The following is a 25,814-nucleotide window of genomic DNA, read 5'->3' on the forward strand; positions in this document are numbered from 1 at the left end:
TTTCCAACTATTAATCTGTAATATATCATCTTCAAAATGTTTTTCCATAAATCGAGTCTAAGCTAGTTTTCCATACCATACTGAAAATTAGGTCTTCCAATAAGTATATTACCTCACTCTTATCCCCGGTATTACACTCTTAACTTGAAAATTCGACACAATTCCAGTTAATTACAACTAAATTCATTACCCAAATTCCTTTATTGAAGACATTCGCAATGTGTGCTACTATTCTGGCAGGAATCTGCATAAATACCGAAGCCAATTTGGCTATCGAAGTGTGTTAGTGGAGTGTACGCAAACTTGCACTTGACGCCAATAGCCCTGAGTGCATCACCTTAATCTTCGTAACACCGATACAAAAGCCTTAAATGCGAGTGGTATTGGTAACGAAGTGTGTTGCTTACATATTTACATATAAGCATACATTAATACAACAACAATTTCAAATTCCTGCAGTTAGTACATAGTTGGCCAACATTATTTGGTAACTTAGATCCTTAAGAATATTTGTAAACAAATTTCACTGCTAATTTCGTAAAGTGAACCTTGAATTTACATATGAAGACTGCAGAGGGTGTTTTGTTTCCAGAGGGAGTCTTGTTATGGGGCGATAAGTATTTGAGCAATTAAATAAGTGGATTAAATTTTGAGAAGTACATTTTTGATTGGAATAACTGGGCTGTTTTGTTGTTGGCTCCCGAAGTTGTAAATATATTCAAGAAGTACTTCAGCTGTTGATCGTGGAGCTTGTGAAATTTACCCTATTTTTCAGATCGGATTGCTTGATTTATTGAATCTTAAGGCTTATAAAAATAAAATTATAAACGATAAGACAAAACTTTAATTAAACTAAAAAAGATTACATTCAAGAACTTGATTTTGACTGTTCAGTTTGTATGGCTACTATAGGCTATAGTAGTCTGATCTGAACAACTCCTTCGGAGATTATACCGTTTTCTTGGAAAAGAATCCATATGAAATTTCGTACAGATATCTTATTAAATAAAAAGCTTTTCCATATAAGGACTGGATTTTTATCGTTCACTTTGTAGGGCAGCTATACGCTATAGTGGTCCGATATCGGCGATTTCGACAAATGAGCAGCTTCTTGTTGGTGAAAGAACGTGTCCAAAATTTGAGTGTAATACATATCTCAAAAACTGAGGACGAATTCACTTTTATTCAGACGGATATGGCTAATCATACTGGCCTTTCATATATATGTACTTGCTGGGTATTACAAACTTCGTGGCAAGCTTCATTTACTGTCAGATTTCTAATAAAGAATTACCTATACTTTCGCTTTCTGGGTATTCCTTCTAAAATGAAATTGAAATAGTTGCGCCTTAAGGTAGGCAACACTTCTTAATCCACCAATGTCACTCAGTAAGTCATATGGCTATTTTTCTAAAGCATTCCATAACTTGCTTCTCATATAATTTCAAACACAACTTTGGCAAATATCGCTATAAATTATTTATTTCAACAATTTTCTAATTATATTGGAAATAGATAAAGAAATATTGAAAAAAAAAATACAAATGCACAGTATATTTGTTGTTTTTTAAAAGCTCAATATTTCATAACTGTAATACATAATCTTTATTACACAACTTATTTGATGTAATTATTATTTTAGCATTTCACTTTTTATTTCAAGCTAGTTGCCACACACAAGCGGTGTGGTCAGCTCCAGCAGATTTTTTTTTTTTTAAGAAAATTGCACGCACACACACATATGTATGTATACTTTATTGCTCGCTCTCAAAACGCCCAGTTAATGATCGTAATAAATAAATAAGAATGCATGTACTTGCAATTTGTGGCCAACTGTTGTGTTGCCAGCATTGCCAGTGGCCAATCAGTGGCGCAAATAAAAATCAACTATAAAATGTGTGCGCGTGGTAACGTTTTTGGCAAAATGCCCAAATTGCTGCTCTCAATAAATGATGGAACGCGGACGCGTTAAACGAAATTTTTTGGCTGCTCTAACTTCATGTATATTTGTGCAGGATATACATACATACATACAGTTATGTATATGTATATATCTATAGAAATACATCTTTCTAAGTTTGCGAGAGTATAAAAGATTTTTATGACAAAATGCTTAAATAGCAGGGATTAACTTGTTAAGATTCATACTTGAAGGTTGTGACGATCTCCCGGTTATAGTGTTCGCATAACTCTTCCAGCTGAATGATTTGGTATAAGAAACTAATTCTTCTAATGTAGCCAAGTTGACAGATCCTTTGAGAAACCAAATTCGCCTGTAGACTCTAGGCACAATAGGCCTAAGGTCGCAATCCTGGTCTATCTATCTAACTCTCTTACAGACTGTTGAACTTCCATTAATACATTTATAAACAAATGCTTGAATACAACAGCAAATTTACAAAAAATTTTACACCGACAGCTAGATCGCCAGCTTATATTAATTATCAGTAGTTACCACTGAAAGCACTAAATTTGCGAGAGATTCTACGTACAGAGAGAATCCCGTATGGCATGAATGTTCTGATAATATAATATCTTGATCAGGTTTGTATAAGGAACGTTTATCACCACGTTTGTAACACGTCTGTCTGTATATAGGCGAAATAGTCATTTAGTTTTTGAGTTATCGAACAGAAACCTTGAATGTTACCTCCTCAAGAAGCTAATCATTTGTTGGAATCCTAAATATTGGATAATCAGCGGCGGATTAAGGAAGGGAAATTGTGGAAATCGATCGTTCTGGCAGAGGCATTAAATATGGTATATATGTACGCTACTTATAACGTTTCTAAATCGAAGACAAAAAGCTGAGGAACATTTTCGATCCAGTTGGTCAGATACGAAAAATTGGCGGCAGAACTGAATGTTGACGAAGAAAAACCAAGAACCTGCGGCCGAGAAACAAAATATTTGCGTGAGAACTTGCGCAGAACCCTACAGGGTCTCAGTTTACATTCCTCTGTTGGATACAATCGGCAAAGTTTTGAAGACGTGCTTTTCTAGAGAAGTATTGGATTGACTTCAACTAAGTTTGCTGCTTCCAGAAAAAGTATGTGCTTTGAAAACCAAAGAAATGGAAATTTTTTTTTTTGACTGTTTGATAGATAGATTCCAAGGCGGTTTGAATAATGACAACGTCATGCGACATTTGAAGCTCAAAGGTGAATTTGATCACTGGCAGTGCCATTAGGGGTAGAAGCAAAAGTCAAGATGCAACAAGTTACCGACTACTGCTTTAGAAACGTTGAAGAACTGTGATGTAGAACTTTAACCCATAATTCATAGTTTTCTTCGCATATTCTGCACACTTCCTGTGACGAATGCGAGCTCTGAATGCTCTTTTTCGACACTTCCCGCATGAAAACGTGGCTGAGGACGATCAAAAGTCAGTCCTTGTATGGAAAACTTTTTCATTTTAAATGATATTTTCTGGAAATTTTGCAAACATTATTGCCTGAGATAACGCCATTATATCTGAAGAAATTGTTCAGATCGGGCTAGCTTAGCACGTAGCTGTCATACAAACTGGACGATCAAAATCAAGTTCTTGTACGAACAACTTTTTTATTTGACGAGGTATCTTCGGAAAACTTTGCACGAATTGTTATCCAAGACATTGCTACATTCTTCGAATAAATTGCTCAGATCAGACAACTATATCATATAGCTGCCATACAAACTGATTGTTCAAAATCAAGTTTTTGTATGGACAACTCTTTTATTTGACAAGATATCTGCACGAATTTCGGCATGGATTATTTTCTAAGGTATCGGTATGGTCTTCGAAGAAATTGTTTAGATCGGACTACTATAGCATATAGCTGTCATACAAAGTTACCACTCAAAATCAACCTAAATATCTTTTTATGCCATTTTTTGCTATCAGAACCGTATTGGTGAAGGGTATTTTAGCTCCGGTGCAGTTGTAGTTAAGTATTTTCTTATTTTGCATTTACTTTGTAAAACAAAGTCTCGAAAATTCTGTTTCAAATATTGATTTTTCCAAGCGTCAGCAGTAAGTTTCTTTCATATATATATTTTTTTTTCAAATTCCCTTTCACCAATTTTTTAGCATCCTACTTTAGCTCAAAATGTCTTATTTGCCACCAACATTTGTTTTTAAATAAAATGTTAAAATTTTTGTTTATAAAAAATTTATTTTAACCCCTTTAAGCTATCTTTAAATAAAACATAGCTTCAGAGAGTTCCATAAAACCGCGTCCTTCATGCCGAACTCACTTTAAATAAACGTTTTACATTTAAGTCTTAAATAAATACAGTTATTGTTTTATACGCTCATTTATCTTCACATTTTTTCCTTACACATACTTTTTAGTTGTTTGTTTTTTTCTTTTTAAAGCATTATTAAAGCAACAAAACTTATGCAATGAACATACGAAATAAATAAACATTTAAGCTCTTCACAAATGTATAAAAATATATATAAGCCAAATTTCGATTATTACAAAAAAAATACATATATAAAAATTAATTAAACTAATTAAATTAATTATAAACTTACACATATATACATACATAGTATAATATGTTTACAAAAAATACATACATACATATATTTAAAAATTAAGCTAAAATACAACAATTATGTACACTAATTATTTGTCCATCATTTGAGATTACATAAATTATAAAACGCTTCCAAAATGGATAATTATCTTTGTGAGTATGAAATATATGTATTTTTTTACACGTAAATGTAGTTACAAATCCTTTGTTGTAGTTGTAGTTCTGTAGCATAAGTTACCACGCGTCCACGCCGCTTGCCTAAAGCACCTAAAGCAGCACGAGCAACGAACGGAACTCCGACTGCACCGTTGAGGACCCTATGCACTAGCTACCGTTGCTGGCGCCGTCTTTCTTCTTCGGCCGCAGGATGAAATTCAAATTGTAGGTCGTATTGACCGCGTAGTAAACGTTCGCGTTCCTTGGCATCACCAACTCTTTGTCGGGCAGCACCTGCGCGAGCGTATAGTCGTCGGGATCAGCCTCTAGGCCGAGCTTCATCATCGCATTCCGTATGACGTGCGGTGTGCGCTCGTTATTGCCCAACATTATGCTCTTGTACAGCACAATGCCGTCCAACTCGACATTCTCCGTTTCGTACGTAACGCGTATAATGTAAAAATCGGGCGCATTATTGGTCTTCGTGCCCGGCGTTTGCACCAGCTGCGCATTGATGATGGGCGAGCCGACATTCAGCTGTGTGCTGTTGTGTCCACTACCAGCGCTGCCACGCACACCGTTTGTCGAGTGTGAGTGCGTCATTTTCGTATTGGATTTTTGGCCGCCCGAGTTGCTCGAGTCCATGGATAGATTAGAGACGCTGCTGGAGGCCGACAAGATCGATGCGTTAGGCGCCTGTGCGTCACGATCGAGCGAGTTATGACGCGAACTGTAGTGCGAGCTATAGCTGTTATTCAGTTCACAATAGAATTGCGAACCGGCACCGCTGCTGGAGTTCGACGCTATCGAATCGGTCTTGCGATGTCCATTGCCGCCCATGGAATTCGTGGAGATCGTCGTATTCGTTAGCGAGGTGTTCGTGGATGCAGTCGATTTGCGTGGCGCCGGCGGTGGCGACTCGAGTTGGCAGGAGAGTGCATGCGCCTCACGCTCATCCAGCACCAGCACCGACGCAAACCAACGATCGAAGTTGGCGTCTTCGCGCAGGTTGTACGTATTGGCGGCACCCTGTAGCAATTTGATTTGCGCCAGCACTTCGAACTCTTTGCGTTTCTTGTCGAAATTGATGAGCTGGTGTTCACCTAACGTGTCCGGTATGGCGGCGTGTATCATGGTCAAGTCGGTGAGGAAGGTACCCAGGTACGGTATGGTGCCATGCGACGTCTGCGTGCTCTGTGACATGGAACGAAATAAGAGTTAATTAGCGGTGTGTGCCAATGCATAGTTAAATGGGGGTGTGTCGGTTGTTTGCAGTGGGTCAGTTGCGCTGTTTGGGTCGTTACTGTTTTGCAATGTACACTACTCACTTGTTTCTGTATGATCTTCTGCAGATGGCGATCGTGCTCACCCACCGTATCGGCGAATTTCGCAGTGCCCTCACGCATGAGTACTTCGCGCTGCGCCCAAGCATTGTTGTCCTCCGAAAATATTCTGGCAAGTTCATTGAAAATTTCCATCTGAAAAAGACATTTAGAGTGATTCAAGAGGCGCTATGGATTTCGTAAGCTAGGCCTACCTTTTCTTTGGGTAGCACGGCCCATATTTTTGAAAGTCTATAAATGGGATTCGATTGCAGTCCGGAAATGATCGCCTTCAGCGAGGAGAAATTCTTCAGCAGACGCAACTCCTGCGCAATATCAATCCAGGTTGCTATATTTAAAGCACGCTCCTGTAATGAAAGCGAAATTCAATGAAATATGGAAAATATTATTATTATCATAGCCACCCACCTGCGGTTTGAGTCTGGGCTCAATCAGTATGCTAGAAATAACCCTAAAGAGCACAGCATTAAATTGATTTATGGTCGCCACCACCGTTTCAGAGCCACTTTTGTCGCGTCGCGCCCACGTTGCACCCAGGCACTGATGCGGTATTAGGCGTTTAAACAGCTCCGAGTCCATGCGCGTCAGCTGTTCGGCGAAATGACGCACCGGCACATGCGGAAACCGGAATGCCTGCAGAAAATGCGTGGTGCCACGTAGCGCCGGCGCCAAACACAGTCCCGCAAATTGTTCACTGAACTCAGCGCTGTACTGTTGCGGCAGCAAACCCACACTCATGCTCATATTCAGGCCAGCACCGTTGGCATTTGAACCCACGCCACTCGCCAGCCATGGCGGCACACTACTCTCGCCATACACCTGCTGACGCAGTATGCGCTCCAATCGATGCAGCACCTTCAAATGCAACTCGGAGCGCGGCAAGCGCTTGGATGCAAACGTCAATATCTGACGCAGGCTCTCCTCATGCCAGTCCTCCGGAAAGCCATCCAACCACACATGCAACGCTGAGACTAGTGTTTTTTTATGTTGTTCATGTATGGATGCTGTCGGATCGTAATTGACATCCTCCAGTTGTTGGTGCTCTTCGATCTCTTGCAGATGCTTGTCATTGAGTGTGTCGTAGCGTCGTATGAGCAATTGGAGCACCTCTTTGGGTGTGGAGAAAGTGCGGTAAGTGGAGAGGAACACATTGATGAAAGTCGACTCCAATTCACCATCGTCTGTGGCTAACGCCTCGACTAGGCGCGCCAATGTGGCCGCCTTCACGAAGCGCACACGCACCGTCTCCCATTCGAGATGACTAATTTCATCGTCCGAATCCTATGTCGTCGTACCAAAATGTGTGTTTGTGTGTGTATGTGTATGTAAATAAGGAAAATTGATTAATGCATTTTCATTTGAGTTAGTCAAGGTGAAATTGCCTTTTGGGCAAACAAACTTAATTACAAAAGCTTCGTAGCTTTCACTGGCTGTCGGGTAGACGGCCTGCCACAACAGCCCGTCACTTGGCGTACACTCGTACTTACATTATTCGCCGATGGTGTTGGTCGATGGTAGCGCACCTTCTTAAGGTAGACTGTGAAAATGGCATTCTTTTCGTGCTCCTCGCCCCAGAGACGCCACGTGGGCTGCAATGACACATAAATCAAAATGGAAAATTAAATTTTATTAGAACATTCAATTATCGCTGGTCTGTTAGTGTTTGAAAGGAGCTAACCTTTGACGAGGCGTAGTACACGCATACAAAAGTAAATGCTCATATATATATATATATATGTGTGTGTGTATGTGTATGGATCTAAGAGTTGTTTGTTTTCGACATGCTCAGAATAAATCGATTTTTTGTCGGTGGAATGTTTTTCGAGTAAATGGAAAAGGTGAACGGGTAGAAAAGGCGCTACGTGCCTAGTTTGAAAGCAAATATGACACAAAGTATATTTTCCAATTAGCTTGCTTGTCTGGTTAATTGCCAAAAGTTGCTATGATATGTCCGCGATTAGTTCTTGCCAAAACTGTATAATTGCATACCCCTGTTATGTAAGAGGATTCAGCTGAAAAAACAAGTTGTAAAGTACACCTTAATTTGTGGTTCTTTGCAGGGAATTGGGCACTTGAAGGGCGCTTGCGTTGCTAAACATATTTTAATGCTAAAAACACTCAAGTATATGAGATTCATTATAAAATAATTAGGCAAGGCGAAACAACTTTGAGGAAATTTTTCTTGTGACATCACTTTAGCGATATTCTAAGAGAGCTATTAAAATAACCCATGAGCTTTCAGGAATCAAGTGCTTGTATGGAAAATTTTTTAATTTGTTAAGGTATCTTCACGAAATTTGACTCGAGTTATTATCAATAGAAATGGTATAATCTCTGAAGAAATTGTTTAGATCGGTCAACTCGCACATATAGCTGCCATACAATATGAACGATCAAAATTCAGTTCTTGTATGGAAAACTTTTTGATTTGACGAGCTATCTTCACGAAATTTGGCTCGAGTTATTATCCATAGAAATAGTATAATCTCTGAAGAAATTGTTCAGATCGGCTAACTATAGCATATAGCTGCCATACAAAGTGAATGAACAAAATCAGGCTTTTCTAAGAAGAACTTTTTTATACATACTCGTACATATGTATGTGCATATTAAAACAAATATTAATTTTATGCCCATACAAAATCTTAAATTAGTTTATTAATTCAGTCAATGCGATATGGTAAACCAAGTGGCACTCACCGCCACGCATATCAGTCGATATTAATTGCAATAATTGATAGCATAAAAACTTACTTTCTCATTTAATCAAAACTTTCACACTTAATTAAAAGTTTTCAACAAATTGTTGTTAATTATCAGATTTTGTTTTAATTGCAAAACGAAGCAATACGCAATTTCGCCCCTTTCGTTGTTAATTAAAATAAATAAATATATATGAATTTACAAAGTACATGGCAATTGCCACCATAAACAGGCCACTGGTGGAATTCATGGGAAATGTGGAAATGTACTTCCACTGTAAACAAATGCGAGCGCAGCCGGAATTATCTGGCAGACATATGGACGCACTCATATTTTGAAAAATGCTTTTGCATATTAACAAATTGTTTATTAAAAAGTGAGTGGTGCGAAATTATGAATTGCAAACATCCGCTGAATGAATTGAAATTACAAGGAAAGACTCATAGCAGTTACACATGAAAGCTTATTTTTATATGTATATTAGTAGGCGTATATGTAAATTTTGAAATCACTAATGCCCACACACACCAATATTTGCACAGAGTGAACATTTGTAAAAATTTAAATGCGCTGAAACATTAATTGAAAGGCACGTACAACAATGGCAATGGACCGGAGAAATGCCTCCGTGATACATACATATATGTATGTATATACATATACATATTAGGGTGGGTCAGAAAATTATTTTTTGCACTAGCATCTTAGACATATACATATATTAGGCTGGGTCAGAAAATTATTCTTTTACTAGGCTCTTTAAAATATATATTTAGGTGGGCTAGAAAACAATTTTTTACACACTCTTAGAAAGCTCTTTCAAAATTGTCCAAAATATAAGCTCTCAAAGGAAAGCTGCTTCACCATAAATTTTTTTTTCTTATTGTCAGTTTGAAAAATTCAGATTTCGCTTTCAACTGCGTAAAAAAATATCTCGTTTCGCAGATTTTGTGTGAAAATATATGCTCTACAAAACGGTGTTTAAAACTTTCTGAATAAGTTAAGCCTTTACATGATATCCAACGCCAAAATCAATGCAAACAAAATTTGAACAATTAAAAAAAAAATATTTGAAATATGAAAAAAAAAATATTTTAAAAGATTAGAAAAAAAATAAAAAAAATTTAAAAAAAAATATATTTTAAAAAAACATTTTCGTAGAGTTATCTAAGAGCCTATTTTTTCGAGTACCAAAAAAAAAAAGATTCCTTTGTTTTTTACCCACCCTAATACATATATATGTACATATGCATATAAATGTGTGTCTAACCGCCTATCTGCGCTGCCAATATGTGCAAACGCTCGACATGGCAAATTGAATTTAAAAACACAGCATTTTCCACATAATTACATGCATTACATATGCAACACAGGCGTTTTATGCCCCTCACAAACACATACACTCACACTCACACAACCGTACACACACTCACTTAAGCGTACATACACACACTCATGACTTCACATGTATGCATATATGGCTCTTTTACGTAGAGCCGCAGCAGCCGCCCACCCCTGTGGGTCATTAGCTGGTAGCGCCGTACGCCTGGTACGCGACTCGCGCTTTAATTGAAACTAAATTGGACGCTTTCACTGACTGCCGTTGCAGTGTTGGTCATGAATTCAATTATGTAGCAGCGCAACAACAATAAATCGTCCGTCTAAAATAGTTTATAATGCGCGTAACAAAGCAAGTTCATTCAATTACGGCTTGCATAATAGTGCGGCGCGCGTGTGCGTATCAATGATGGCCCGAGGGCGGCTCATATTCGCAACCCTGTATGCCAGTACCGTGGTTGCGGGTTGACGAGGGCATGAAGTTTTATAAACAGTGTTATATTACCTTCTATGTTCGTTAGTTGTTTTTGTAGATGTATATGTATATATTGTTCCAAACATGTTCGCCTGTCCAGGCAGACGGACCTGTCTGTATATACGCCAACGATTCTCTCGGTTTTTGAGATACCGATCTGACATTCTGCATGCGTTCTTTACTCTTCAAAGAGCTGGCGATTTGTTGGAAATGCCCAAATCAAACCACCATAACACATACATTCATACATACATAGCTCCCATACAAACTGCACGGTCAAAAACAAGTTCTTATAGGGAAAACTTTGTTATTTGATGAGATGTCTTCACAAAATCAGTTGTAGATTATTATTCAAGTCCATCCAACAATTTCGAAAGAACTTTTTCAGATCGGATCAGTATAGCATATGGCTGCCATACAAACTGTACGATCAAAATTAAGTTCTTGTACGGAAAACTTTAATAATTTACAAGATATATTCACCAGACTTTACGTGAGGCATTGAAAAACCAAACGCTACAATCTCCGAAAAAAAATTTCAGATCGGACCACTATAGCATATGGCTGTCATACAAACCGGACGGTCAAAAACAAGTTCTTGTATGGGAAACTTTTTTATTTGACGAAATATCTTCACAAAATCTGCCATATGTTATTTTCTAAGACATCGCTACAATATCTGGAGAAAATGTTCAAATCGGACCGCTATAGCATATGGCTGCCATACAAATTGAACGATCGAAATCAAGTCCTTGTATCGAAAACTTTTTTACTTGACAAGATATCTTCACCAAATTTAGCTCGAATTATGGTTTATGATAATGGTATAATATGTGAAGAAATTGTTCAGATCGGACCACTATAGAATATAGGTGCCATACAAACTGCACGATCAAAATCCAGATCTTGCATGAAAATATGATTATATTGAAAGTCGAGCAGTTCTACATATCAAAATAGTACCCCCAGCATATTATACATAACTACAGTGGCTTTAAAATCACACGCGGCATTTCCGCTTTTCACGACAGCGGGCGCATATTTGGCACACGCTTTGTTTCCATTGCAGCCAGCGCCCAACAAGCAGTTTCCCATTCTTTTGTTAATTCTACTTCTACGGCTTTTGTTTTTGTAAATAGACTTTTATTTTTGTAAATAGGCTTTTGCTCACATATGTTACTTATTATGATAATGAACGCTCGAGCAGCTATTAATTTTTGCCGCTGCCACAAGCAACCGCTGATCGCTGCGGCACATACGCTGGCAGTTTGTTTACGAATTTGCCGGTTTTCCTCAAGCAATTTTCGCAATTCCGCAGAAATCTGCTGGTTTGCTCAACTGCCGATGGCTTGCGAGAGCGCACACGGTAATCAGCAAAGACTTGAGTATTTTCTTATTTCCCTAAAGACGTGTTGTCGGCTGTTGCTATTTTGTTTTTACGAAACTTTTTAGTAATAATATATTTTACGGCTTGTTTGCACTCAAATACTTATTTATTACACGTGTGCGCAGGTATGTGTGTGTATCTGTACATATGTACATATGTCTGTAATTGCCAAATGTTTGGCACGCTCTTTGAAAGATCTGCCACTAATTGAGCACTTAAAAATTCGTATTCAAGATTAAGTGCCGTTAAATGTGTTGCAATATCCACAAACATCCTTGTAAAACGCATTAAAAAACGATAACAACAAAAACATAAATATCTTGCTTTGTATTCGAAGGCATATTTTCGTTTTTTATTTATTTATTTTGGTTATCTGGCTAAAAAAAAACACAGAAAATATTTTTTTTTTGCCTTTTCTTAATTTTTTAAGGCAAAAGCTTTGAAGTGCTTCAATTCAAGCAGTGTTTCGGGCACGTTTACCCTGAACTTTTTTATACATTTATTTGTGTTTTTGAGTATTTGTGCTATTAGCACAATTATTCGGTAATTTATTGGTAGCTTAGCTAAATTATATCAAGAAAATTCCTCTAACATTGGAGTGTTGTACGTCAAAAATATGTATAATTCTGGTGGAAGTATTTCTTTGAACTTTCCCAAAACTCATATGTATATCAAGTCTATGCACAGTAAATGTTAATTAATGCTTCCTGCGGTTAAAAATCATGCGGTTGCAGCTACTTACTTACTGAGTCATATACGCATTAGGGTGTGTTTGATTACCGATTTTATACCCTGAACTCCGATTGCCTGTATGTAAGCGAAATAGTTCGTCAGTTGAATTGGAGTTTTGCACGCACCCTTTTTTCGCCAAGAAGCTGTTCATTTGTCGGAACCGGCGATATCGAAAGACTGTAGCATATACATAGCTACCATACAAATTGATCGATTAAATACCTTGTATAGAAGAATTTTGTACTATAGGAGATATCTTCACGAAATTTGGCCCGGACTATTAACCAAAGCAGCTTTATAATACCCGAAGAAATTTTTCATATCTGAACACTATAGCATATAGCTGCCATACAAATTGATTGATCAAAAATATTTTCTTGTATGGAAAACTTTTGCATTTTACGAGATATCTTCCGGAAATTTGGCAAAAATTATTTCCCAAAGCAGCGGCACAATCTCCTTGGAAATGGTTTAGATCGGACACCTATGGCATATAGCTGCCATATAAAGTGACCGATAAAATTCAAGTTCTTGTATGAAGAACTTCTTTATTTGTCAAGATATCTTCATGAAATTTTGAGCGCTTTATTATTTAAGACAACGGTACAATCTCAGTGGAAATTATTCAAATCGGACTACGATAGCATATAGCTGTCATACAAACTGAACGATCAAAATCAAGATAAAGGTATTTTTATACCATTCCAAGCTATAAGAAATGCACGATGAAGGGTATTATAGCTTTGGTGAAATACAAATAATTTTTTTTTAATTTTTTAGTGTTTTGCCAGACTTTGCTTCGTATGCTCAAATGTTTCTAAACCTTCGAAATCCGACTTAACCCATTGCATACGCAATAAAATTATTGTTTGATTTGTCTTAAAAATGTACCTACCCTATTGTAATCTCATTTGTTTAATTGTTACTTTCAGCACCATTATTTAATTTTACATTTCTGAATGAAAGCTCAAACTCACCAAATGCATAGCAACACATTTTGCTGGCTTATCGCGCGCGTTATCAATCATGATGATTACCCGCGTATACATATGTATGTACATACCAACAAAAAAATAGAACTGCTTAAAATACTATCACATTATAAGATAAACAACTTTGCAAATAAAACATAAACAAACGCCGCGCTTGCGGCACATCCCCGCTATAACACCCACGCCTGACTACTTCTGCCACTACTACATAGCTTTGACAATATGACATTTCGCTTGTGCGCCGCAGCGGATGTTTATAAAAATAGCGAGAGCAAGCAGCGTCTATAAAAAATTAGCAGAAAAACACCAAAATCATTTTCAATGTTACCCTAAAAATAAGGATGAACAATAGGAATCGATATAAATAAATAACAAATAAAAGAAAATATGCAAATCATATAAAGTCTGCGCGTCGATTTGTCTAATGTCCTAAACGTTGCTAAAATATATGTACATATGTACATGTATAAATATATGTATTTATATGTATATGTTATTAGGATGGATCTTAAAAAAAATATTTTTCCCTTTGTTGCTCCTAATAATAAGTTCTTAGACACCTACATATAAGCAAGTCTCACCAAGGATGGATGGTCCTCCGGCCTGACGGGCCGCTCGGCCAAATGGTTCTATCTCCTACACGTTTATTGCGATTGCCTTGACACTTAGGGAAATATTCTAGACATATCACATCATTTAAAAAACTGCGATTTTTTGAAATGTCAAAACTCACATAACACCTTCAAGCTAATTTTTTTTTGTTGTAGAATTAAGGTTTATATACCATATTCTGTGAATTGTACGCTATTTAAGTTTATAATGTGATATTTTTTTTTCTACTTAATAAAGAATTTGAATTTGAATAATTTTTTGTACTAGACAACTGTAAGACGGCGGAAAACTAATTCGGGTGTGTAAACTCACATTGAGCAATACCAAAAGCTCCGTCAGGATCGGGAAGAACCGCTCCAAGCCGTTCGATATCAAAAGAGGTTTCAGACAAGGCGGTTGCCTAACGTGCCACTTCTTCAATTTACTGCTGCAGATAATAATTCGAGCTGCAGAGCTTAATTGAGCGGGTACAATTTTCTATAAGAGTGTAAAACTGCTGGCGTCCTCTTACAATTCATATCGAAAGACTTTCATCGATGTGTCTAAGAACCAATTTTTCAGAGTACCAAGCGAAAAAAAACATCGTTTTTTACCCACCCTAGTGTACACATACATATGTATGTGTGTTCACATGTATTTTGGTCATTTGACATTTACAAAAAATGCCTTCTTAGCAGAATTTTACGACTTCAATAGTGTGTACATAAATGTTGTAAAATATTTTATTGCAAAATAGTTTTTGTTTTTTTGTCAGCAAGTTTTCACGGTCAGAAGAAGGAAGGTGAAGGAAAAGTCTATTCTCAAATTTTTATCGCTTTGACTTCGCTGCAAAGCGATTAATGACAGCTGACGAACATATTCTAGCTTTTCATAGATAATTCTGAGTTTGTTGAGCACTCACTCTCGTCTGTACCCAGCTTCGTTTGAATCAGCTCGTTTATAAATAAACATAAGTATGTACATATGCACATATGTAAATTTCAAGTTTATAACAAAGAGCGGAATTTCCTCAACGACTTATCAACAATAGCACTCGCTTGGAACAAAGGGCAGTATGTTACTACGATAAACCGGTTTAGAACGGCACATTGCGTACAAATTGCCGCTTTGCATATTGTGGAACCGAGAGCAACCGACAAATCTTGGCTTTTGCGAATGTTGTAAATAAAACTGCCGATAATTTGAACAAAAGTAAACAATTTGCAAATTAATGCCGCAAATTTATCTGAGGAATGCTAAAATACGAGAGTACGAACGCATTAAAGCTCATTTGCCGGATTATTTTATGGAAATAAAATACACTTAATGAATTCCTCATTATAAATTATGCCCAAACATACAACATATTTATTTGATGGGGCTTCAGCTATTTTTGAAGGTAGGTCAGTGGACACTGCCTTGTATACTCCTGTTTCCTGCTCGCGAGGGCCAAAAGAAGTTTGCAGTGGGGACCTTCCTCGAGACCGAGGGGCATAAAACAACTAGATGCCGGAAGCGGTCATTAGAACTTTAAATACATTCAGGCTTTACTGAATAGAACGATGGTAGCGGAATAGACTGAGTGAATCTTGGTTGCCAGTTATCAAAGCTTGAAGAATTCGGCTGCCGGGTGATTGCCTACGCGGACGATGCAGCTCTAAATATTGAGAGAAATTTTTTGAATACTACGCTTGAGCCAAATCCGGGGTGTATTAGTATTGTACGCAAACCTGAACTAAGTAAGGCATAGCTGCCATACAAACTGACCGATCAAAATCCAGTTTTTGTATGGAAAATTTTGTATATGTGGGTATTTTAACTTCGCCGCAAAAGGTTGAGGTTTTTTGGAAAGCTCTCAGTAATATTAAGAAAGAGAGTGACGTATCAAAGGAACTACAAATTTACGGAAATTAAAATAAAAGCTGCAAAAAAGAAAGGTTTTCAGCAAGCACAGCTTGGCAATTGCTTCTTCATTATTAATACAAATATGCTTCGTTAATTTACCTTCGTGTAACAGTAATTTTTCGCATGCAAATCTTTTGTTTTCTTCGAGAGATTGCGCAAGGTGGCGCCCGTGCAGGCGCACAAATATTTCAAACTGGACACCACTTTCTTTTCGGCGCTTGTGGCGTCGAGATCATCGTACGAATGATATGAGCTATTGCGGCGTGACTTCGAGAGTGGCGTGGTACATGTTGAATTCGTGGGCGATTTGAAGAAGAGATCAAATGTGGGCGCCGACTTGTGATGATGAAAATGATGGAATTGTAATGTGTGGGTTTTCACAGTATTTGACTTGACGCCGGGAGATTCGTGCGGGACGGGGGATGGTTGAGGCGATTTCGGGGTACGTGGGGATGCTGGTGGTTTGGGCGATTTTGCCGGTTGATATTTTGTGTCATTGGAATGTAATGCTTGTTGTTGTTGTATTTGTTGCTGTTGCTGCTGATCTAACGCAGTTAGCGGCGGTTGTTTTAACACATGTTTGAGCTGTTGTTGCAGCTGCTTTTGCAATTGTTGCTGCAATAGTTGTCTTTTTTGCAAAAATTGTTGTTTTTCCAACAGCTGTTGCTGCTGCTGTTGTTTTTGTTGCTGCTGCTGTTGTGGTTTGCTGTGTAATAAAGTTTTCGGTTTTGGCGGCAGCGGTGGCGGCACACCGTAATCCAGCGAAGGCATTAAATTACCGCTATCAATTTGTACGACTTGCTGTTGTTGTTGTTGCAGCAGCTGCTGTTGTGCAGTAAGTTCAGTCTGGGTTTGTGTTTGTTGCGGCAGATGTTGCTGCTGGTGGTGGCTATAATGACTATGCTTATGAAGATGTTGATGATGATGATGCTGATGCTTGATTTGTTGATTCTGTTGTAGTTGCTGCTGTTGTAGCAGCGCGTGATTTATTTCGCTGACTTCGTGCTGCTTGCAAGTCGCTGGCTTGTGTAGCAAATGTTGCAACTGATGCTCGCTGCTATGGCACCTTGTCAGCTTTAGCGGCTTGGGTGGTTTGGGGGGTGGCGGTGAGGTACGTGTGGGTCGTGGTAGACGCGCTTGCTGACGCCGCAATGACTCTTGACTGCCGTTGCTCCTGCCAAAGTCAATTTGGCTGTCGTCAGTGTCGTCGTCGTTGTTGCTGTTTGCTCGCTCTATTGTTGTTGCTGGTGTTTTGGTATTCACTGCTGACTGGCTGCCACTTTCAATTATGAAATTCTATATGAAAAGAATGTGCAATGAAATTGAATGCGTTCAACGAACATGACGCGGCGAATTTGGAAAACGATAGAAGCACAAAACGAATTGAAACTGAACAACGAAATGGCGGCAAATGGCACTGATTGCAATTGATTGTGGAAAAATGTGGAAAGCGTAGCTTTCTTTAAACGAAATGCGAAATTATAAAATTTCACTACAAAACATATTGATTTATTTCTTCTAAATCATTTCAATTTATACCCTAAACAGAGTCCGCCTGTCCGTATATACGCAAACAAGTCCCTCAGTTTTTGCGCTAAAAGTTTGCACACTTCTTTTTTTCTCCAAGAAGCTGCTTATATGTGGAAATCGTCGATATCGGAAAACTATATCATATAGCTGCCATGCAAACTGAACGATATAAATCGGTATCTTACATGAAAAACTATTTTATTTGAAGAGATATCTTCCCAAAATATGGTATGAATTATTTGCCAAGGCAACAGTATAATCTCAGAAGAAATTGTGGGGATCGGACCATTATAGCATATAGCTGTCATATAAACAGACCGATAAAAATCATGTTCTTGTATGAAAAACTCTTTTATTTGACAAATTTCTTCACAAACTTTGGCAAGAATTATTGCCTAAAACAATGCTATAATATACGAAGAAATTTTTTGGATCCGAATACTATAGCATATAGCTGTCATACAAACTGAACGAACAAAATCCAGTCCTTGTATGGAAAACTTTCATAATTAACGAGATATCTTCACGAAATTCGGTCGAGTTTATTACTATAAACAAAGATACAAACTGCAAAGAAATTTTTCATATTGGATCACTGTAACATATAACTGCCATACAAACGGAGCGATAAAAATTAAGTTCTTGTATAATGAACTCTTTTGTTTGACGAGATATTTTCAGGAAATTTGGCACAGATCATTGCCTAAAGCAACGCTATAATATCCGAAGAAATTTTTTAGATCGGATCACTATAGGATATAACTGCCATACAAACGGAATGATTAAAATCGATATTTTATATGAAAAACTTTTTTATTTGAAGAAATATCTTCTCGAAATATGGCATGTATTATTTCCCAAGCGAATTCAACAATATGCATAGAAATGGCTTAGATCGAAAAAGTATAGCATATAGATGCCATACAAACTGACCCACAAAATTATGTATATCCTCTCGAGGCAAATTTTTTTATTAGACAAGTTGTCTTATGAAACTTAGTAATTTATCAAAATAACAGTGATTTGATTAAATGAGAGCTTATTTAACCGCTCTCACTCTCTCTAAATCCAAACCAGTCTACTAACAATAACCGTCATTAAACATTGCAAATCAACCACAATATACGCTAATCAAATAAAATCAGCAACCAAAGTCATTCCAATGCATGTTTTTCTTAATTTTTATTGCACAAATTGCGCGCACAGCTTGCGGCATATTGCGTGTGAGTTCAATGTCCATAGCGCCATAGTAGATGTCTTTCAAATTGTAAATACAATTAACAATTATCGCCGCAGGCAATTAACAATTGAGGCAGCATGCAGCTGCCAAGCAAGCGCACACATACACATATATACTAGCATTTACAAACGCATATAAACCAGCACACAAGTCACACACAAAGTTGCAAAGCCAGCGCCCACAATTGGCAAACGCGCCGCGTGTTGCGTATACGCCCGTGACCTTGACTACGCAGTTTGGGGTTACTGGCGACAATTGAGTAGCCAAATGAAGCGCAAGTTGACCGCGGCACTTGCTCACATTTGCACTTGTCACTGCGCGTAGACGTCTCGGCATGGCTTGCGGGTCTGCACGTTCGACGAACCCTGGCGCTGCTTAAGTGGCGGCACTATTATTTGTGGATGCTTCGTCAGCAGCGACGCCGTCATCAATCGCCGCGCAATGTCACAAGATTTAAAGTGCTATTCATTGTTTACCTGTACATACATATGTATACGTGTGTGTGTTTGTGGTTTATATTTGGCATTTCTCGCGATATTTAGACAATTAGACATTTGAACAATTAGACGTTTGCCAAAATCGCGACGAGTGGGGCTGGCGATTCAGCCGACAAGCTCGAGCACACTTCAAAGTTTTGCATGCTCGCGTTGAGCTGAGATTACTACATTCGCGCATTTGCGTGTATTTCTCATTACTCATTACTGTGCTTATAAAATTTGCTTGTTTTGTTGTTGCAAAATTATGATAATTATTATTAGTGCCGCTGCAGCCATTAACAATGTTGCTTTCGCATTCATAAATTCACTTAGCAATACGCTGAGCTGCGATTGTGTGGCGGCAGCCGACTTCATGTCCCAAGTGACCCAATGTCAATCTGAGAAGACTTTCAGTTGTCTACGCAGCAATTTTCATTGAGTTTATATATGTATGTATCGCCGTAAATGTACATGTAATAGAAGATTTATCAGTGGTTTGTCTAGATTTGGCGTGCTAAGCCGACCGATTTTACTTTGTTTGGGTACATCATGGGAACTCCAATTTTACATTGAACCTTCAAGTCAGAGTTCAAGCAGTCTGTAGGCAAATCAACTGCAACTTAACTGAAGTAAACGTTCGATTGGCAGTTTTAACTGGACATTGAACATCTTACCAGAAGACTGGAAGAAGATGAGATAGAATCTTTTTCATAATCAAGGTAAAAAGATCTCAGATCTCATATTTTTTGCAACCCTAGTAATATAGAGAAAAAGAAATAAAAGCCCAAAGCAGATTTATGACAAGTTCAGGACGTTTTGCGGATAGCTGGCATCTCTATTAATAAAATTCTAAGTGTAATACCCTCGTCCTGCTGATGGATCAGCCAACTAACCTAACCCAAGTCAACGCTGTCTTCTATGACTTTCAAATAAATTATAGCCTTACGTTATGTTAGGTCAGGTTAGATGGCTGATCAAAGATCGCATCTGGACTACTATATCTAGTCCTTTGTGAAGCCATAGAAGAGATAAACTCCTGTGTTCGAACTTATAAATTAATTAATTATGTAATTAATAGCCAAAACAAAATTGCAAAGGCTTTTAATTTCCATTCACGCCAGCTTGGTGCGATACCTAGAGGTATGCGCTCTCAAGTGTTCAAGTCTTGTCCTCCCAAACGCAGTACAGTCTAGAAGGAAGTGTGGAGTTGTTTCCAACACATCTCATTTCATCTCATGATAGTACTCCCAGCCTTACTACGTGATCGTCAATAGCGCAATGGCTTGTTAAAAGCTCCACAACTAGGGAGAGGCTATCCTCACCCTCGTGCAAAGAGATCACTACATCTTGAGACAAAAGGCTTTTGCGACTGCGCATGTACCTATGGTGGCACAGCACTGGCTAAGCTTCAGCGAAGCCCTGCTATTTAGTAGTAGAACACAAGAGGATACGAAAGCAGCGACCCGCTCCCATTCTATCATGTTCTAGGGTGCCTTTTCTTGCTAGCTCATCGCTTTACAGTTTCCTGCGATTCCGCTGTGGCTTGGCACTCATACCAGTCACATCACAAAGACACTCGATGCTATTGATATCAAGGTTAGGCATTCTTTGACCAGCCCTGAACGCACTATTAATAAGTTCAAGGCTAGTCTCGCCGCTCTGCTATCTGAGTGGAAGTTCACTCTCTGAAGGAGGCTGCACTCTGGGGGAGTGAGTTTACTGCTACCTTAATGGCTGCAATCTCGACCTGGAAGTCACTGCAATAGTCAGAAAGTCTGAAGTTGGAGTCGATTGAGAGCTCCTGATAATAAACCCTTCCACCAATTTTCACCCTACCACACCGACTGCGCGCGCGATGAAATTGCTGCTCTGGAAAGCTTTAATTAAATCATTATCTTTATTTAGTAATTATTATATATTTTTATAGCATATAATTGCTATTTTGTTAAATAGACTAGCCCTTGAACTATGCATGTTTGTATGTATCATAAATATTGCAAAGCTTTTTTAGAAAAAACTCACAACATTTACATACAATTAAGCTGGCAACCTTGTGTTACTACTTTTTCGTATTGAAAACATTTATCGCCGCTGGAATGCAGCTGCTTTATCGTTTTCACATAATCGCTTATATATACATGCTTATATATGTATGTACATATGTATGTATATTTCATACTTCAAATGCCGCTTAGCTGGCTATAGACTTTACATTTTGCAATTATTAATCACCTCACCACCACTGCGCTTAATCGAAGCAGTAAGTACATAAGTAGTATATACGCCAACGAGTCATTTAGTTTTTTAGGTATCGCTCTAAAATTTCGCGTATGTTCTTTTCTCCCCAAGAACATGCTTATTTATCGTAACTGCCGATATCGGACAACTATAGCATATAGCTGCCATAATTTGGCATATATTGTTTTCTAAAATGCAGACCTTCTATGAAAAAGTTTTTATTTGAAAAGGTATCTTCCCAAAATTTAGCCAGAACTATTATTTAATGTAACGGTATAATCTGTGAAGAAATTGTTCAGATCGGATAACTATAGCATATAGCTGCCATACAAACTGATCAATCAAAATCATGTCCTTGTATGAAAAACTTTTTTATTTGACAAGATATCTTCCTGAAATTCAACATGGCTTATTGCCCAAGACTATGCTACATTAATTGCAAAAATTTTTCAGATCGGACCACCATAGCATATACAGTGGACCAATAAAGTTTACATACACCTAATTCCATTAAATTCCGACACGTTTATTTGTTTCAAAATTAATAAATTTTGTGGTTTTTTTCTATCCATTTCAAGATATGTATATTTAACATTAAACATAGCATATCAAAATATTTTTTTTTTTTACACAAATAAAAAAAATTAAAGTTAAAGCTTAAAATGAGCATAATTTATATCAAAAAAGTTTACGTACACTTATGATTGTTTATATAAATCAAAAGTAATTACAATACTTTTAAAGGGTTTTGGCCTACATTTTGTTGCTATTAGTGTCCCTAGACATCGTTGTATGCTCCCCACTCAATTTCTAGTATTATTTCCGGATATTTTGACCCATTAAGTCCATGATCCAGCTTTTTGGCCTTATTTTGATGAAATTCGATGTTTTCGAATACGGTTTTCCAAAAAGTTCCAGATATTTTGAATAGGATTAATGTCTAGCGATTGCGGGACCTATGGAGTTATTTTTATTTCCATAACAACCATTCACGTACAAGATAAGTTGTGTGTTTTGGGTCGTTATCCTGTGGTAAATAGAAATGGCTGCTATTAACAGCCGATTTAAGCACACTTAAAATTTAAATCTTTTTCTTAAAATGCTCAGATACATATGCTTATACATTTTTGAAATGTACACAAAAAAATAAATCCCCAAACAGTAAGGAATTTGTTGAAGAGTGCTGGTTATCATAGACGAGTCGCGCGTCGTAAGCCATACATATATAAGGTTAATAAAAAGAAAATGTCGGCGTTTGCTAAACAATATTTAAACAAACCGTATTGGTTTTGAAAAACATTGTGTTCACCGACGATTCAAAATTTAATAAATTTGGTTCGAATAGATCACGAAAAGTGTGGAGAAAGATCAATGAAGAGTCGCAAGGACAAAATGTATTGCCAATGGTAGAGCACTGTGGGGGTAATGTTATGGTTTGCGGGTTTATGGTTGCATCTAGAGTTGGACATTTGGACTTTATTAGTGAAAACATGGATAAGCATATGTATCTGAACATTTTAGGAAAAAAATTTAAATTTTAAGTGTGCTTAAATCGGCTGTTCATAGCAGCAAAACCAATTTCCAACAGGATACCGACCCAAAATACATGTCTTATCTTGTACATGAATGGTTGTTATGGAAATAAAAATAACTCCATAGGTCCCGCAATCACTAGACATTAATCCTATTCAAAATATCTGGTACTTTTTGGAAAACCGTATTCGAAAACATCGAATTTCATCAAAATAAGGCCAAAAAGCTGGATCATGGACTTAGTGGATCAAAATATCCGGAAATAATACTAGAAATTGAGTGGGGAGCATACAACGATGTCTAGGGACAGTAATAGCAACAAAATGTAGGCCAAGAACCGTTAAAAGTATTGTAATTACTTTTGTTTTATGTAAACAATCATAAGTGTACGTAAACTTTTTTGATAGAAATTATGCTCATTTGAAATGGATAGAAAAAAACCACAAAATTTATCCATTTTGAAACAAATAAACGTGTCGAAATTTAATAGAACTAGGTGTATGTAAACTTTATTGGTCCACTGTTCAAAATCATGTCCTTGTATGAAAAACTTTTTTGTTTGCAAAGATATCTTCACGAAATTTAGCGTGGATTATTATCCAATACAAGGCTACAATATTCAAAGGAATTGTTCAGATCGGATCACTATAGCATATAGCTGTCATATAAACTAATCGATAAAAATCATATCCTTGTATGAAAAACTTTTCCATTTGACCGGATATCATCATGAAATTTGGCACTGCTTATTGTCTATATATTATATATGTATGTATGTATTTTCCCAGGAAGTCATTGAAAATGTGGCAGAGCACTTGCAATTATTTACAAGCGTGGAGGTCAACAGTCAACATTAAATGCCATAAATGATGCGTTGAATGTATGTACATTTGTATTTATGTATGGTTTGCTAAGCATTTGATACAAAACTTTGTTTATTTTCAAACTAATTTTGAAAAATATTTTCATTCACAAAGTTTTGTTTATTTTACTTGAACCGCAAGCTGTATGGTCAAAGTGCTAGGCATAAACACTCAAGCATACAGATGTACATACTTATGTATATGCGCACGTTCGGGGCATTGCCTTCGAATTGTCAATACAACGCTAACGGTGTATTAGCAGCGCGTATGCGTCGTGCCATATTTGTTATTTGTGCGCTCAGTCGCCACCTTTCGGCGCCGCATAAACACTTCCTAATGACCTGGCTGTCAAATGAGGTGAGCTGCATCCCACATCCTCGCCACAGTCGACGCACACGCGAACTCACTCATATTTGGTGTGTAGTGAGCAGAAAGTAAATATACACAACAGCAGGAACAAACTTTAGTCGGAAATGCGCGCATTAGAGGAGTGAAGGAACGCGGTTTCTTGATTTTTGAACATTTAACCTTAACACACACACGAACACTTAGATATACAGTACTGCCTTGCGGAAGTGTGAAAAATTGTAGTTGTAAACATATTAGGCCTGAGCAAGTGCCATACACATTCTTCGCATCTTGGAAACGCTCAGATGTACATATATATAAGTATGTATATGTATGTATATATTTATATATGTACATATGTACATATATACACAGATGCACAGTTTCGATTTTAATAGCGTTGAAATACTCAATTAAGCGGCCTGCTATTAATTGTTGAGAGTTCCTGGTAGTAACTTCAAAAAATGCTGCAAACGCTGTGTTTTGTTTACACTTATTAAGCGAAATCTTCGTTTCCAGTGAAATTACTTTTGTTTAAAAATTTAATTTCTATAAAAAAACTATTCATCCATTTCCATATTTCTATTAATTTTATTTCTATGAATGACTAGAGTTTGATTGGACAGTTTGTATGACAGCTATATGCTATAGTGGTTCGATCCAAACAATTTCTTCGGAGTGTGTACCGTTAGCTTTAGCAATAAATCGGGCTAAATTTGGTGAATATATGTATCTTATCATCTAAAAACGTTTTTCATACAAAGACTTGAGTTTATTCGTTCAGTTTGTATGGCAGCTACATATACATACATACATATGCTATAGTGGTTCGATCAGAACCATTTCTGCAGATATTAAAGCCTTTTTTAGTAGTAGTATTGCCCAAATTTCTTGTAGATACCTCTACAAATTAAAAAGTTTTCCATACAAGCATTTGATTCCGATCGTTCAGTTTGTATGGCAGCTATATGCTACAGTACTCTGATATAAGCAATTCCGACAACTAAGTAGCTTCTTGGAGAGGAAAGTATGTGTCTAAAATTTCAGATCGATATACATACATATGTATGTATGTCAAAAATTGAGGCACTAGTTCGCGAAAATACAGTCGGACAGACAGATGAACGTGGCTACTTCGACGGCTTCGGCTCGTCTGATTTCTTATATACCTTCTGGGTGTTACAAACTTCATGGCAAATTTAATATACCCAGTACTTGGTATAAAAGTAACTTATTTTCATTTATTTATTTATTTTTTTTTCGTAAAAATAAATTTTTTCCTTATTTTCATTTTTTTGTAATATTTTAAAATATAATTTGCTTATGTACATTATTTAACTTTTTTCAGAAAATTTTATTTTATTTATTTAATTTTTTTTTTGCAAAAGTAAATTTTTTCCTTTCTTTCTTTTTTTTAGAAATTATTAATTATATATA

The 25,814-nt window shown here is 37.1% G+C and overlaps 1 protein-coding gene across 7 annotated transcripts in view; it reads right to left on the reverse strand.

Moving 5' to 3' along the window:
* Window positions 1-4,635: 4,635 nt before the first annotated feature.
* LOC120776455 (ral guanine nucleotide dissociation stimulator-like 1) overlaps window positions 4,636-25,814 on the reverse strand; it is a 43,990-nt gene continuing 22,811 nt past the window's right edge. For 6 of the 7 annotated variants that reach the window (XM_040107115.1, XM_040107119.1, XM_040107117.1 and 3 more), the window contains 5 exons: window positions 7,514-7,615; window positions 6,435-7,307; window positions 6,221-6,373; window positions 6,012-6,161; window positions 4,636-5,877 (listed from right to left, as the gene is read on the reverse strand). In XM_040107115.1, the coding sequence (XP_039963049.1) occupies window positions 4,852-5,877; window positions 6,012-6,161; window positions 6,221-6,373; window positions 6,435-7,307; window positions 7,514-7,615 (2,304 nt within the window). In that variant the 3' untranslated portion in view covers window positions 4,636-4,851. Of the gene's footprint in view, window positions 5,878-6,011; window positions 6,162-6,220; window positions 6,374-6,434; window positions 7,308-7,513; window positions 7,616-16,248; window positions 17,446-25,814 lie in introns of all 7 variants that reach the window. The other variant, XM_040107114.1, reaches the window with a different exon arrangement.

The sequence above is a fragment of the Bactrocera tryoni genome, chromosome 5 (assembly GCF_016617805.1).
Source record: "Bactrocera tryoni isolate S06 chromosome 5, CSIRO_BtryS06_freeze2, whole genome shotgun sequence".
NCBI lineage: Eukaryota > Metazoa > Arthropoda > Insecta > Diptera > Tephritidae > Bactrocera > Bactrocera tryoni.